The sequence below is a fragment of the Stegastes partitus genome, unplaced genomic scaffold (genome assembly GCF_000690725.1).
Source record: "Stegastes partitus isolate 25-593 unplaced genomic scaffold, Stegastes_partitus-1.0.2 Scaffold245, whole genome shotgun sequence".
Classification (NCBI taxonomy): domain Eukaryota; kingdom Metazoa; phylum Chordata; class Actinopteri; family Pomacentridae; genus Stegastes; species Stegastes partitus.
In genome coordinates, this window is record NW_007577976.1 from 145,599 (window position 1) to 160,561 (window position 14,963).

The window sequence follows — 14,963 nt, forward strand, 5'->3', positions numbered from 1 at the left end:
GCTGTTGTTTACCATCATCTCTGACCTGACTGTGTGGACCGATTCATGTCATTTAAGTTCAGTTTAGTCTTTGAGCAAAAGTCGTTCGTATATTAAAGATTCATGTCTAAAACCCACCAAATAGTTTCAAAGTTCAAAGTGACATGGCTTCAATGTGCTTCTTGTCAAATTTGCAGTCCAAAATATAAAGATATTTAGATAATAAATACATAAAACTGAAGCTGAAACTGTTTAGTGCTTTTTCAAGTATAAAGCACTTTTTAAAAGCTAAGGAATTGTTTTGTCATTTTAATTTGTGTTAATAAATTGAATGTCTGTCAGACGAAAAAGTAATTTTACAAATATTTTTTTCAAAATCACAATCACATTATCTACTCTTCACTGTGTACAATTAATCATGTGTAATAATATTTACCACATATACATGTCATGCTTTTTTAAAATCCTTTACAATATTCTGTATCTAATAATTTTATATTTAGTTTCAGTTCAATTAGGCCCATGGTAGTGTATGAACAATAAATCAGTCATTGCTATAATATTGTCACTGAGACTTATTCAGACTCATTCAAAAAAAGTTTTGACAAGTGTTCTCTGACACTAAGCAAGTAACATAAACAACAACATTTTGTTCCTTTGAGAAGTCTTGCAATGGCTGCCTGAGTTGACAGGTACCTGTGTTGATTTTGATCTGTAAACTTTAAACAGCTAGACAAATTAAAAACTCCTCAGACTGTTAGAAGAATGAATTTAAATGATAAGGAAAGCCACTGTAATCAAAGTGTGCATATGGATTGTGTATCTCTTCCTCTTCAAATCTTTCACCTGATTACAATTGTCTTGTGCACTGTTCAGCACTATTCGCTGCCATCTTTTTTCCAGAGACTTTAAGCCACAATTCTTTGTCATCATCTTGTCCTTGCACATGCCCTGCTTTCTGTTTTAGAACCACCTCTGTCTTACCTTATTATTTGGCTGACATTTAATGGTTGCATAATTAGGGGAATTTCCTCTGACTCTTCCCCAACCAAGTGTATATCATTAATCACCATGGCAACTCAATGATGCCTCAGATTTTCACGAACATTGTGTGTTGTTGACCCCAGACCAGCCCACAGCAGTGTGAGCTGCTTTAGTCAGCGCTAAGACCCTCCCCCGGTGAAGGAGGAGTGAAGAGTCTTGCACTGAATGAACAGTGGTGGAGGAGACGGTGGAGAGAGAGCTGCATACTTTTACTTTTGCATCTAGCTTTACCAACATCAGTCTTGTAAAGCCAGGAGGTGCCAGGAGTCTTTGACAGCCAAGATGAGTCAAAACCTAAAAGCAGCTTAGGAGCCTTTTTTCTTTTTTTTTCTTTTTTGTACACAGTACACTGTTTATATTTATTTTTTGATTACAGAAATGTCAGATATTTATGTGTATTGTCAAATTCAGATCTCATCAGCATCGTTGGAAACAAATGTCAAATAAATAGAGAAGAAGAAAGGAGATGGGCATCACATAAAAATTGTTAAGCTTTAGGGCCAAAACGAATTTTCATTATCTGTTTAAATTATTAGATGCATTTTTATATTAAAAGTACGAATAATTTCCCAGAATCTGAGAATCTAGCACAATTACAGATCCTGATTTTCTAACGCAAGGCTGATCTTTAGAATCTTTTTGGATCTTTTGGTGACTAAACTTGCTTAATTGCAGGACGTTAGATTTATCATTTAAAGAAGTTGGCGTGTTGTCTAGAATTACTTTTAAAACACCAGATCTTTTCTGTGGTCACACTGGAAATGGAATTTTGCCATTATCTATTTGTAGCATGTTTTATGCTATAAAAATGATGAGATGTGTGTGTGTGTGTTTTATTTTGCAGGGCGACAACCAACAACAAGGTAAAGGAGACGGTGGCTCTGGAGCTCAGCTTTGTCAACTCCAATCTGCAGCTGCTGAAAGAAGAGCTGGAGGAACTTAACAGTAACATGGAGGCCTACCAGACAGACAGGTAGGCAGCCCTGCCACACACACACACACACACACACAGACTTAATTATTTGCCCCACAGAATCCAGACCTCACTCATTAGACTAATTAGACTAATGACTATTGTAATTGGTGAAAACAATCACCCGTTATATTATGGTATTTACACTCTACACACTGAGTGGATGTCCTATTTTATTGCTAGCTTTGTGTGAGCCAGTTCATCTTTTTGAGCTTGACAGTAAAGATTTCTTAGACTAGTTTACATGACAGTTAGGTTTCAAGGGGCTATGCATCTATGTCAGTAAGGGTCCCTCCAAATCCTGTGTGTGTGTGTTGTCTGTCAAAACCAGGACATTTTATTCCTGTACAGCCCAAGATCATGTGGGGGAAAAATCCCCTGATTAGAGTGTCATTAAAGACCCTGTGGCTTGCATGCATGCAAGTTTGTGGTCACTGTGAATGGGAGGGGATGATTGTGGGATATGATAGGGCCTTAAGGGTTAATACTTGGCTTTAGCTTGGCCTATTAGTGGAATGAAGTGGCAAGCGAAGTGCCTGCTAAAGACAAGCAGATGGCAGTGCTGACGTAATCATGGTTGAAACCTGCGCTATGTGTGTACGTTAGTGTTTACTTGGTTTAACTTGTGAAGGATTACACACAGACACACTTACTGTACCCATGTGTTTTCACAGTGAAGCTGTCAACGTTCCCATGATCCCACTCGGTTTAAAAGAAACCAAAGAAGTGGACTTCACTGTTTCGATCCAGGTGATGACAGCATCCATTTATCAGTCCTCTACCTCCATGTCTTCTCTCTTTTGTCAAGTTTCACTTTCTTTCAGAGAATAACATCAGAAATCTGAGTGAAACAATAAATATAATATTTAAAATATTATAGCACAAAATAGTTAGCCTTTTTTACAAGCAGTGTTTTAGCTGTGATGGTAATTTAAAGATGAGAAGACAACATACATCACTTAACCAGATTTATTTAATGCAACTAAAAAAAAAGGAATCCTCACATTCATAAGGACTTTTGCTGTTCCTTCGTAAAGTGCACAATAATGAAGTTATATTGTCTTAGCTCAAAAACATCTGGGAGTTTAATCTTGTGCAGCAAACAAACACAAAATAATGTACAAGACAAAATAAGGGTAATCTAATGTATTATTGTTTAAGCTTGGTATTTCATCAGTTATGTAGATCAAGATAATAATACAGTCGTGACTTGATAATCCGACACTAAATGTAAAACCTTCTTTTATGTCGGATAGCAAGGCTGTTGGATTATCAAGACGGAGGTGGAGATACAAGGAGGGTTTGATGCTTGAAGGGTAATTTGTTGTTAATATTTATTGTTTATAGTTGTTATAATAAACTATCTACATGTATGATATTGTTATGGTGTCATAGCATGCCACATTGTTTAATACTTCAAAGAACTTCAAAGCACCAAACCTATCCTTCCTGTATTCCACTCATGTACAGTTGTTGACTAACAAACGGATGCAAACCAACTTAACTAGTTGGGAAAACTCACTCAGTGAGTGGGACTAGTGTATCGTTAGAACACTATGCATCGCTGGATTTCACGCCTATCTGACCGGTGAGCTTGTGCACAAGCCCGTCGGTTGACATCAAAGGTGAGTAAATCTGTCGGACTGTTAAGTCAGATAATACACTGTTATCCTTATTTGTGGCACAAAATGTCATGTCGCAGTCAGAACCCAAGGCTGTCGGTATGTTAAGGCAATTTTTTTATGGGTTCCATTCATTTTTCCTAAAAACCTGTTGGATAGCAAGGTTTCAGGATTGTTAAGGGTCGGAATGTCAAGTCACAACTGCACATAGATTTTTCCTAAGGATGCTGAGGGGCATTTGCAGCTTGAAAATTCCTCTACAGTTTGTTTAAGGAATGATAAGTGGGTACAAACAAATTTCTCATCATGGCTCTGTCTCCCCTCACAGGACTTCATCTGTGACCACTACGGAGAGGACAGCTCTCTTTATGACAAGGAGATCAAAGAGCTTATGGAGCTCAGACAGGTTAATAAATGTGGCCGTACAATTTCATACAAAATAAAGATTCATCTGGTTCAGTATGAGATCTCTACCTCCTACAAGATATGTAGAAAAACTGTAAAAAGAGAAAAAAAATATTTGCATAAAACAGCTTTTCAGTGTGCCAATGGGAAACTTGTTGTCACCTTGAAATGTTGTTTGTGTCTGACATTTGATGTGTATTTACGTATGTGTGTTGTTGTTTGGATCAGGCCATGCGCACACCCAGTCGTAACCAGGCCGGCCTGGAGCTACTGATGGAGTACTACAACCAGCTTTACTACCTTGACCAGCGCTTCTTTCCTGCTCACAGGAATCTCGGAGTTCAGTTCCACTGGTAGGACCTAATCACTGTTCGTTTACAAACTCCTGCTCCACAAAGGCAAAACGTAGTAACCACCTAATACCACCTATTGCTATCAGACCTCTGACATATTTAAGTATTTACTGAAATATGATGTAAATGAATGAAATGAATGAAATTAAATGAATGAATGAAATGAAAAATATTTTATTTATCCCAGAAGGGAAATTCAATCTTGTAAAAGCTCACGTTTTTTGTTTTTGTTTTGTTTTAATCAGTATAACATATATTCTATACAACAACAACAATCATTCAGTCAGTCAGACTTGTTTTTTAAGGCGATGGCTGTTGGCAGGAAGGAATTCCTGTATCTCTCCGTTCTACAGCGAAACTGACGCAGCCTCCCACTAAACACACTCTGTTGATTCTTCACTGTGTTGTGGAGAGGGTGGGAAGAATCCTCCATCATCTTCATCATCTTGTGCAGCATTCTTTTTTGAACAATCAGCTCCAGTGGTTCCAGAGTTACCAACCTGAGCCAAGGCCACCCACATTAGTGATTACAGACATTAACAGAAACATAAAAGCAATATATGGTATTTTACAAAGCAGCATTCTCAAATTCCCAAAATGTCTTCCTGTTCACTGTTGATGCTTTGGGAGCTTTATGAGGAAGATTAACAAAATTAGAAAACAAACCTTATTGTTACTTGTCGTGTACTTATTATTATTATTATTATTATTATTATTATCATCATTATTTTACACCACAATGTAACAAGTGATTTAATCTCTTTTTATTGTCTCTAAGGTATGACTCTCTGACAGGCGTTCCGTCATGTCAACGTGCGTTGGCCTTTGAGAAGGGAAGTGTGTTATTTAACATTGGAGCTCTGTACACACAGATTGGAGCACGGCAGGACCGCTCTGCAACATGTGGCATAGACCGAGCTATAGATGCCTTTCAACGAGCTGCAGGTAATGCAAAAGGGCACATGCACACCTCAATGTTCCACTAGCTTTGTTCATCCATCCATCCATCCATCCATCCATCCATCCATCCATCCATCCATCCATCCATTATCTATACACCGCTTAATCCTCACTAGGGTTGCGGGGGGGCTGGAGCCTATCCCAGGTGACTTAGGGTGAAGGCAGGGGATACCCTGGTCAGGTCACCAGTCTACCGCTACACTTAGACACAGACAACTCACATTCACACCTACAGACAATTTAGAATCACCAATTAACCTCAGCATGTTTTTGGACTGTGGGAGGAAGCCAGAGAACCCGGACAGAACCCACGCTGCATGGGGAGAACATGCAAACTCCATGCAGAAAGATCCCGGGTGTCTACACTGGGACGTGAACTGGTGACCTTCTTGCTGCGAGGCAACCAACTGCACCACCTTGCAGCCCTAGCCTTTTTCACGTTTTGTAAAACTTCAAACATAAAGAAGCACTGTTTTACAATATCGACCTGTCCAGGGTATCCCCTGCCTTCGCCCTGAGTCAGCTGGGATAGGCTCCAGCTCCCCGCGACCCCAGTGAGGATTAAGTGGTGTACAGACAATGGATGGATGAATGTTTTACAATATCAGCTGAACCTCTGCTGTCCATCCATAGATGGGTTAGATGGATGTTTTACACAAAAAAATGAACCTGTTAACCTTTACATGCTACATTGAAGTTCTGTTTGAACATTTTACCCTTTTTAATCATTTGTTTTCTACACCTTATATATTTTTTAAAACTATCTTAATCTTCTATTGATCTTTTTTTTAAGTTAGTCAGTTGTGTACTTAATTGACATTTAACAACATTTTTGACCAGTTATTTTAGATCAGTAATTTTCGTAAATGCCTGCTTTGCTATGTCATGAAATGTAGTATTATAGGGTTATACTATATCAGAATGTAAAATGTTATGAATTTTTTAAAATGGGAGTTATCATATTACATTCTACAGACATAACCATTTCTTTTTGTGTGTGTATTTGTTTAGGTGCATTTAATTACCTTAAAGAGAATTTCTCCAATGCTCCGAGTCTGGACATGAGTTGCCCGTCACTCTGCATGCTGGTTCGACTCATGGTTGCCCAGGTGCAGGAGTGTGTGTTTGAACACGTCACCCTCACAACACAGGACACACACTTTACCTCCCAACTCTGCCTGGCACAAGAGGCTGCACGGGTGAGTTGACACATCCCTGGTTTGTGTGTGTTGTTGTTCTTGATACACTGCAGAGCTCAAGGATAACTTTTTACATTGGTTGTAAAGGTACACATAACACTTTTTACTGTTACTAAATTTTAGCACCAAATACTACATTTACTTTTTTGTCAGTTCCCATATTCTTTGGTTATTTCCTAACACATTATGTAACTGATTGTAAGCAGGAATAAATGCGCAGTTTGTTCTTTTCCATCAGGATGACCTGGGAATTAAAGTTAGTAAATGGTAGTTCTTCTGGTTACATTATAAGCAGTGGTAATTTTTATTATCTGATTATCTGATTACTCACTGCTTTGGTTTGTCACTGCCAGGGGCCTGCTCTACCAACCTCACACATGCCATGACAGCATGGTTTTCTCAGAGACATTGTGCTTGTAATGGTTCAGTTTGGAACTTGATGCTTCACTGGCAAAAACACTGGTCTCAGCAATATTTGGCTACACTCTGCAATTAATGCAACGTGTCATATTGGCTGTTTTATCATATCTCTGTTTTCCACAAACTTAAAATGTTGGTGGTGGTGGGTGGTACAGTGTTACCCATGTCCATGCAGAAACTTATGCAGTTTGGAGGGAGAAAGTGTAACCTAGATCCCTTCTGAAGCTGCAATTTACCAACGTTTTCTAAACACCTCATATCCACTGATAGACCCTACTAGGCAAGGGGACAGTGAAAAGCCTCTTGACTCCGTGGAACTAAGACAGAGGCTTGGTCAAAAATTAGTTAGTTTGAAAAGAGTGAAGTCAGGCGTACTACTGTCAGATTTACTTCAGGTGAAACAGTGACTTTATCTACCAGGGCGGACTGCCCATCGACACACAAACAGACCTGCTAAATGTCAGGCGCAACAGTGCAACCAATGAAAATGTTAAGTTACACTTTACAGGTTTTTACTCATATGCTTGAGCCCTGCCTCTTGATACTCACTGTCTATGCACATCTGTACTCTAGGTGTCAGATGTTTACTTGTTGGTGCAGCAGACCATGACACAGCCTCTGATGAAGGACTATGTGCCATTTTCATGGGCATCCATGGTTCAGGTCAAATCGGAACACTTCCGTGCTCTCTCACATTACTATGCTGCTGCTGCACTCTGTGACCATGTGTGTAAGTAAAATATTTAAAAATTAATTGGGAGATATTTACACCTTGGGTAGAGTAATTTCTGCCTCAGCCACAATGAATTTTTTACTGAGATTATTTTTATTTTAGGTATTCGTAAGACCCCACCTACAACCAGGGTGTCCTAATTCTTAAGAAGTATTTTATTTTAGTCAAATATAAGACTTAGTAGACAGTTCCTAACATTCATTATTAAACATCTTAAAAACATTGTAGACATGGCAAATTTGATTTATGTTTCATGTTCTTGTGTTTTAAAATCTTTGTAAAGTCTAGATGTTTTTTCCACAGGAGATATTTTGACTTATCATCTACACTAATGGCTTTCGGCTAAGCCATAGATTACCCTAAAGCAGTGTCTAAAAAACACAATTAATATTGCTTAAGACATAAACTGTAGTTGGCACTAAAAGTGATAAAACAGAAAAAAGATTAAGGAAATAGAGAAGAACAGCAGACAGAACTGCAGAAGACAGACTGCTATTGATCTCAATCAATTGATCTCACAGTAAACAGGAGAGCATCATAGTGCCATATCACATACAAATGCAGTTGCTCCCATTTCTGTTGTCTGTGTTCAGTATTGGTAACCGTTGCTAATGAAACAGCCTAGTTATGAATAACAGGTTCCCTACTATCACACACTGTTGATATATAATATCCAATGTATATATGTATAAATTCAGTATTAGTATTCTTATTTATGAACAAACCTAGTTATGAATGTAAGATTCTATGCAATCACATGCTGTTAATAAGTAACTTGTTGTATTTTTGTTTTAAATACCTGTTTATCGGCCTTTCTTAAATACCAATAATCCATATCAACCCTAAAAAAAACAACAAAAAACCCAAAAAACATATCAGTCAATCCCCATTTAGTCCCTCATTGGGAGAAAAGATAAAAAAAACCGTGAAGGCTTTTTGATGTACAAGATGTCCAAATAGCAAAAAAGAAGTTTTTAGTTGAAACTGGTTTAGTTTTTGGCTTAAAGTTTGAGAGGATTACGCTAACTATTGATTTAGCTATGTAGCTATGCTAACTAGCATTGCATCAAATGTTGCCAGTTTAAAATAATGTCACAGGTAATGTGTTCATAGTTTTGGGATAGAATGGCTTACAGTGGCAATATTTTGATACACTTTGTTAATGTAGAGTTCCTCCAAGACCAATGTCTTTAAAAAAAAGTCTTCTGTCCTCTTCGTCGTAGAATTGCTTACCTAACATACAGTGTCCTCCAAAAGTATGTTGTTGCCTAATGTAGCAAAACCATCAGTTTACCTATACATGTTAACTTAATATATTTCCCTGTAGTGTCTGCAGAGGGGGAAGACTGTGATAAGGAAGCAGAGAAGGCCTACCTTCAGTTTTATGTCAACGTTCCTGCAGGGCCACCGCTCTGCCAGGTTCTACAAGATCCTGAAAAAAGACGAAAGCTAGGTGAGTTCATGCTCATCAGCTGCTATGAGCGAGAATTACATTTAAGTTTATTATGTGTGAACATCAAGGAAATTATCACCAAAGGGCTCAAGTTTAGAAAAGAATTACAGTTTATTTTCTTTATTCTCTCTCAAAGTTGCATACAAATACTTTAAAAATGTTCTCTGCCTACATTCAGGTAAAGCCCATCTGCGGTGTGCAGTAATCAGACATGAAGAGGCCTTGCGTGTCCACAGTCTGTGTAAGATCCTGAGAAAGATGGACATCCTGCAGGATGTGCTATCTCTTACCCACAAACGCTCCTTGGACAAATACTCAGAGCTGGATCGAGAGGATGACTTTGATGAAACTGCAGAGGCCCCAGAGATACAATGTAAGTTGAATCTATGACATTGTAATAAATTATTACTTTTAATCCATAAATAAATCACAGTGATTGTGGTTTCTTTTTTTGACAGCTCATACCCACCGGAAGCCAGACATCACGCCACCCAACTTCTCTACTGTCCAGGTTACTGATATCTTCCAAAGACTGGTAAGCCCTACAGAAAGTAAATGCACACACATAGAGAATTCACTTAGCCACTTAAAAACATTAGCACTGATTGTAAAGTCTTACTTACGATGACTCTCCCTGTGCTGCAGGGGCCTCTGTCAGTGTTTTGTGCGAGAGCTCGCTGGGGCCCAGTGCGTTTGATCTGCCTGCAGAGAAGAGAAGGTGGCCTGGGTCTCACACTCAGAGGAGACTCCCCTGTCTTGGTGGCTGGAGTGATACCTGGAGGCTGTGCAGAGGTGAGACAAACTCATCACGCCTGGAGCAAGGTTCAACAAGACAAAAAAATTAGACTTTTACTGATATCACTGTGTAATAAGGCTACAATGATTTATCACTCATCACTAGAGGGCATAACAGAGACAAAAACAAATGTATATAAGAAATTGTGCGGTCATGTTCAAAAGCCCATATTCTGCGGATTTACATGTGCAGAATTTTTTGTGGGAGACAATAAGTCCCTTTGGCGTGAACTTTGGGTTTTGTAAGTTTGCAGGCCTTTAACATGTATATTTAGAGGAAAGGGAAACCCCAGAAGCAGAATATGATTGCTGCAATAATAAGGAGATGAGAATAGTTAAGATGCAATTCCAGACTAGATGTCACCCCTAAATTAACATATAGTAGCCCTGCATATAGGGGTGATGACTTTGCAGTTAAAAATATGATCAGTTCTCTTTGGAAAATGCAACAGTCCCACTTTGTGATGAATTAATAAAGTATACTTTCAGTCATTTATTAACTGCTATGTATTCTTTAGGAGGCAGGACTAAGGGAAGGAGACTACATTGTGGCAGTAGACGGACAGGACTGTAAGTGGGCCAAGCATGGTGAGGTGGTCCACATGCTGAAGAGCTGCAGCGACAAAGGGGTAGAGATCAGTGTGGTTACATTACACTCACATGATATGCAGGTAAGGAAGGGCATCTGGGTGTGTGTGTTTTGGTTGCCAGTGGTTGGATGTATGTATACCTGTGTGTATGTTTACCTGTGTGTGTGTTAGCAGGTGGAGAGGAGGGCCATACTGCCATCTCACAGTATCAATAAGGAAAATACTCGGCAGCGTCTACTGAGTGGGGCTAAGGGCCAGAGCTCCGCCTCCTTGTTGAACTGGAACAGGAAGAAAAAACGAGAAGGCAGCGGAGTCACCAAGAGAATAGGAAGCACTTTCAGTTTGTCGTTTGGAAGCATCCGAGACACTGAGGCCATGTACTGAGACATGACTGCGGAGGAACCTCTCAGGGAATCACAGCAGTGGAGCACACGGTGTAGTTAGGACTAACATTTAGCACACCAAGAAACACAACCTCCTGTGTTAGTCGTGGAGGGTGATGCAAAGCTCTGACAAAAAAAGTACATGTTTGACACAGCCCAATGTATCTGACAACTGTGGACAGTCAATATGTGGAGACACACATAAGGTAAGGTAAAATACCTTGGGACAGATGTTAACCTTCAGAGGATTAAAAAAAACCCCCAAAAAACAGCTTCCTCAGAGGAGTATAAACTGCTGTGCACTGCCTTGGAGTCTAAAAGGTGTGTTCAGACAGAATGTGGGGCAACGTTTATACAGTCTTGCCACATCTAAAGTAAAGTATACAACTGGGTGAGAATAGAGGAAACTTTTTCCAGGGGGTACGAAGACAAGTTTACACAAGTTCAGTATTTTTACACAGAATAAAAGCACAAAAAGTAAAAATGAGGGAGGCTGGAGGAAAATTACAGAACGGAAGTTTTTTGAGTTCAGATAAAGGCTGAGCTGAGTGGAAACACACTGCAACACATAGTTGTTGTATTTGATTCTATTTTTGTACTATCTACTGTCTGTACAGTTCCATTTCTGGTAAACACACCTTTAAAAGTGAGCGCCCTGCTTCTTCATGCTGATGTTGTGTGGTGACAAGCCCCCACCTGTTGTGCTTTTTGATGTAGCTCTGTCGTCTGTTGTACTTTGCTGTAAGACAGAGACATGGACCATCAAAATTATTTTGAATATTGCTATGAAACTCAGCTTTTTCAGCAAACAAATATGACACACAATAAAGTAAAGTCATTTGGACTAGTAACTAGTTATTAAGTTTTAATTAATTAACCCAGGACTGACAGTAAGGCCAGAGTTAAAGATTCACTTATGGCAAAAAAAATAAAAAAGAAGAGCATGGATGTTGAGATTTGACAGGTTTTCAGACGTTTTTGTTAGTTTTTGAATCTCAATCCAGTATTTTTGGCACAATGCTGACACCAGATGAGCAATCATAAACAATTACAGGCCTATAGCTGTAACCTTGTTGATGTCTTGGGAGCAAGTAAGGAACAAATACAACATTTTATTTAAACTGGTAAGTAGGTTTACTGCTTCTAATTGTACAAGGCTTATTGCTCTATCAGTCTCTGGTTTAGGATTATATTGGCCTGTAGAAAGATAAAATTGCTTGCTGTTAACGCGGAAAAAATGAAGCAAGAACGACTTCAGTCCCTCCACTGTCACATCTATGCTCACTCGAGAAAGAGACTGGATGCTAGAAAATCTTACCTTCCTAAGAACCCCTCTCCCTGTTCACGCACTGAGCACCACAGGAATAGAACTGATTGGTCAGTAGGTGGTGTTTTTTATACACGTTGATCTGTCATCTCTAACATAACCTGCTCCAGAGCAGGTTAGGCGTGCAGCATGAGTTTCCATGGCAATGTATCCTGGAAAGAAATGAAGCACCAAACATGGGGTTAAACCTGAAGTTACCTCGATAACCTTAAATCCTGCTTCATACTACAGACCTCTGGTACCTTGTGACACAAACATTTGAAAGAGCATAGCCCTGCTAGTGTGGACATGCTATCTTTTATTTCCTAATGTCAGTGATTTAGACACGCAGACATTTTTTTTTCTTTCGCCCCCTGTATCAGCACGTTACGACCTAAATACCTCGACTACTTCTGTTCTGACATGATGCTATATGACGGAGCTGAGATTTATTAGTAATGATAAAAACATGACTGAAAGCTTGTTAACTACATCGAATTATGTGCAACATCAATGTGAATTGAGAGGGCAAAGCAGAATGAACAAGGACCACTACATTTCTTGTGTCTTACATGAACCTCAGGCGGTCTCTGAGGTTACAAAATAATGCAACAGTCACCTGTTTTCACCAGTAAAATGTTATCAACTGTTAATCTATTCACACAAAGTAAACTTTACCATAAGTATGATGTTAGGCCTCATCCAGTTTAATATTCATTTTCTGTGTTTAGTTTCATAATTTGTAGATGATTACAAGCACTTGACAAGTTTGATCTAATGTTTTGTAATGTAGTTTATAATGCACTGTGACAAATCCTTTGTTAATAATTTAGTTTTTGATGTTGCAATGATGAACATGACACACTTACATTAAGAGATTGTGAATGCTGGAAGTAAAATGCGGTACTGACCAAGTGCGCAGGTGAAGGACTTCTCTGTTTAATTACAATGTCTCTGTGACGTTCTTGATGTCTGAGAACAACATAGGTTGTCCCAGTCCAGTCACTGTACTCTGTCAGTCAATATTAGAATATATAGCTTAAGATGGTGGAAAAATGTTTGTTTTAACACTGTGTAATTTTTGTAAGATTTTGATACAACTAGAACTGCAGCACAATACTGTTGGTTTTGACTAAAAATGAATACTGTATGTGTTGCCATGGCCTGTGTGTATTTTGATTGGTTTGCATAATGTTTGTGCCATGGTTGTCCATAGTCATGCGTACAGAAAGCCAGAGGGGACAAAGCAACTCAGTAATTGTATTGTTTTGTTTGTTTGGTTCCTGCATTTACCAAAAATATATAGTAATTACAAAAACATTCTTTATGATATCAAGGTATCAAGGTAGAGAATCAAAAGGGAATTTTCTCCCTTGTAACCATGAAATTATTTTCTAATTTAAAGGAATCAATGCTTATTGAAAACTAAAATCTTTGCTAATGTCCTTTGTGGCTCTCTTTACTTTGGTGTTATGTCTCTACTCTGTCTCAATGTGAGTGAATATTTGACACAACTGTTGTCAGGAGAAAGAATTTCTCTCTGTGTTTATGTCTGAATATCTGTCTATCTCCAATGACTCTATAGTACTGTTCAAAGGTCTTAGGCCAAAATGAGGTTTGTGGTTTTTAGCAAGGTTTTATTGAGCATAAATATTTATTTCTGTCTCTTTATTAAGATACAAGACAATACAGCAAATATGTACAGTATTTAAAAAGAAACTCTGAACAAAGTGGCTTCTGCAGACTAAAATCAGTTCTTCGTGTGATCTTCCTTTGCACTTAAAACATCTTGAACTGTCTTTGGTCAACTGTCTCAAAGTGTATTAAAGTAATCTTGCTGTATAGTACAGAACGCTTCCATCAGCTCTTTTTTGGTTGTATCTTGGTTGCTACTCTTGCACAGAAGTCATTCCTGATCAAATTTCTCCATGTAGAGTGTAGAGAGGTCTCAGCATCCAGATGAAGCTGCCAAATGCTCAGCAAAATTCTTTGTTAGACTTGCTCTTGTCTCTCAAAGAAGACATTCTAAGAAACTTCTGATCATTATCTTAGCCACCTTCTACTTCTTCTGTCCTTCATTTATCCAGAAGCTTCACATTTTTTAACAGCTTAAATACCACATCTTTCATATCCAGTTTGTTTGCTGTTTTGCCTTTGAAAGTGGCCTTGCTGATTAAAATAATATCAATGTATGCCTGTCAAATTATTTTTGGTATTTTGAATGGAATGATGTGACTGAGACCCAGTCCTAAATATTAGCAACAATCCAATTAGTTAAACTCTTAAGATGTGTAAAGCTCAACTCCAAAAAAACAGGCCTAACTTGCAATGATTCTGTTATTTTCTGTACAATGCAGTTCAAGGCATTTTAAGTACAAACGGAGGTCGCAGTAAATAATGACCTTAACTGTTAAGTGTTTTTCTTTTTTTTCTGAAATGTTTGTGGGGTTTTTTTTTAATACTGTACATTTCGCATCAAGATACAACCGGATTATACAGCAGACTGAAAAATGTATATGTATGGTTCAGAACAACATTGTTAAAACACCAAAACTGACAGTTGCCCTAAGAGTTTAGCACAATACTGTATTTGGGGATTTGCACACTATCTTTTTCATGTACAAATACAATAAAAGTGACTCAGAACTACTGTTAATACTTCTGCAATTTCTATATTGTGTGTACTAATGACAGCTTGGATGCTTTGTTTTGCCGTCTGTGCATTCATCGAGACTACTGATGCCTCTA

At 38.4% G+C, this 14,963-nt stretch overlaps 1 protein-coding gene across 1 annotated transcript in view; it reads left to right on the plus strand.

The window, feature by feature from the left end:
• rhpn1 (rhophilin, Rho GTPase binding protein 1) overlaps positions 1-11,547 on the plus strand; it is an 18,427-nt gene extending 6,880 nt beyond the window's left edge. Inside the window, exons 3-15 of the mRNA XM_008281793.1 lie at positions 1,868-1,996; positions 2,671-2,746; positions 3,947-4,024; positions 4,252-4,376; positions 5,155-5,321; positions 6,348-6,535; positions 7,529-7,685; positions 9,016-9,141; positions 9,320-9,514; positions 9,600-9,676; positions 9,787-9,933; positions 10,455-10,607; positions 10,701-11,547. Coding sequence (XP_008280015.1) covers positions 1,868-1,996; positions 2,671-2,746; positions 3,947-4,024; positions 4,252-4,376; positions 5,155-5,321; positions 6,348-6,535; positions 7,529-7,685; positions 9,016-9,141; positions 9,320-9,514; positions 9,600-9,676; positions 9,787-9,933; positions 10,455-10,607; positions 10,701-10,910 — 1,828 coding nt within the window. The 3' untranslated portion in view covers positions 10,911-11,547. The remainder of the gene's footprint in view (positions 1-1,867; positions 1,997-2,670; positions 2,747-3,946; positions 4,025-4,251; positions 4,377-5,154; positions 5,322-6,347; positions 6,536-7,528; positions 7,686-9,015; positions 9,142-9,319; positions 9,515-9,599; positions 9,677-9,786; positions 9,934-10,454; positions 10,608-10,700) is intronic.
• The last annotated feature ends 3,416 nt before the right edge of the window (positions 11,548-14,963 follow it).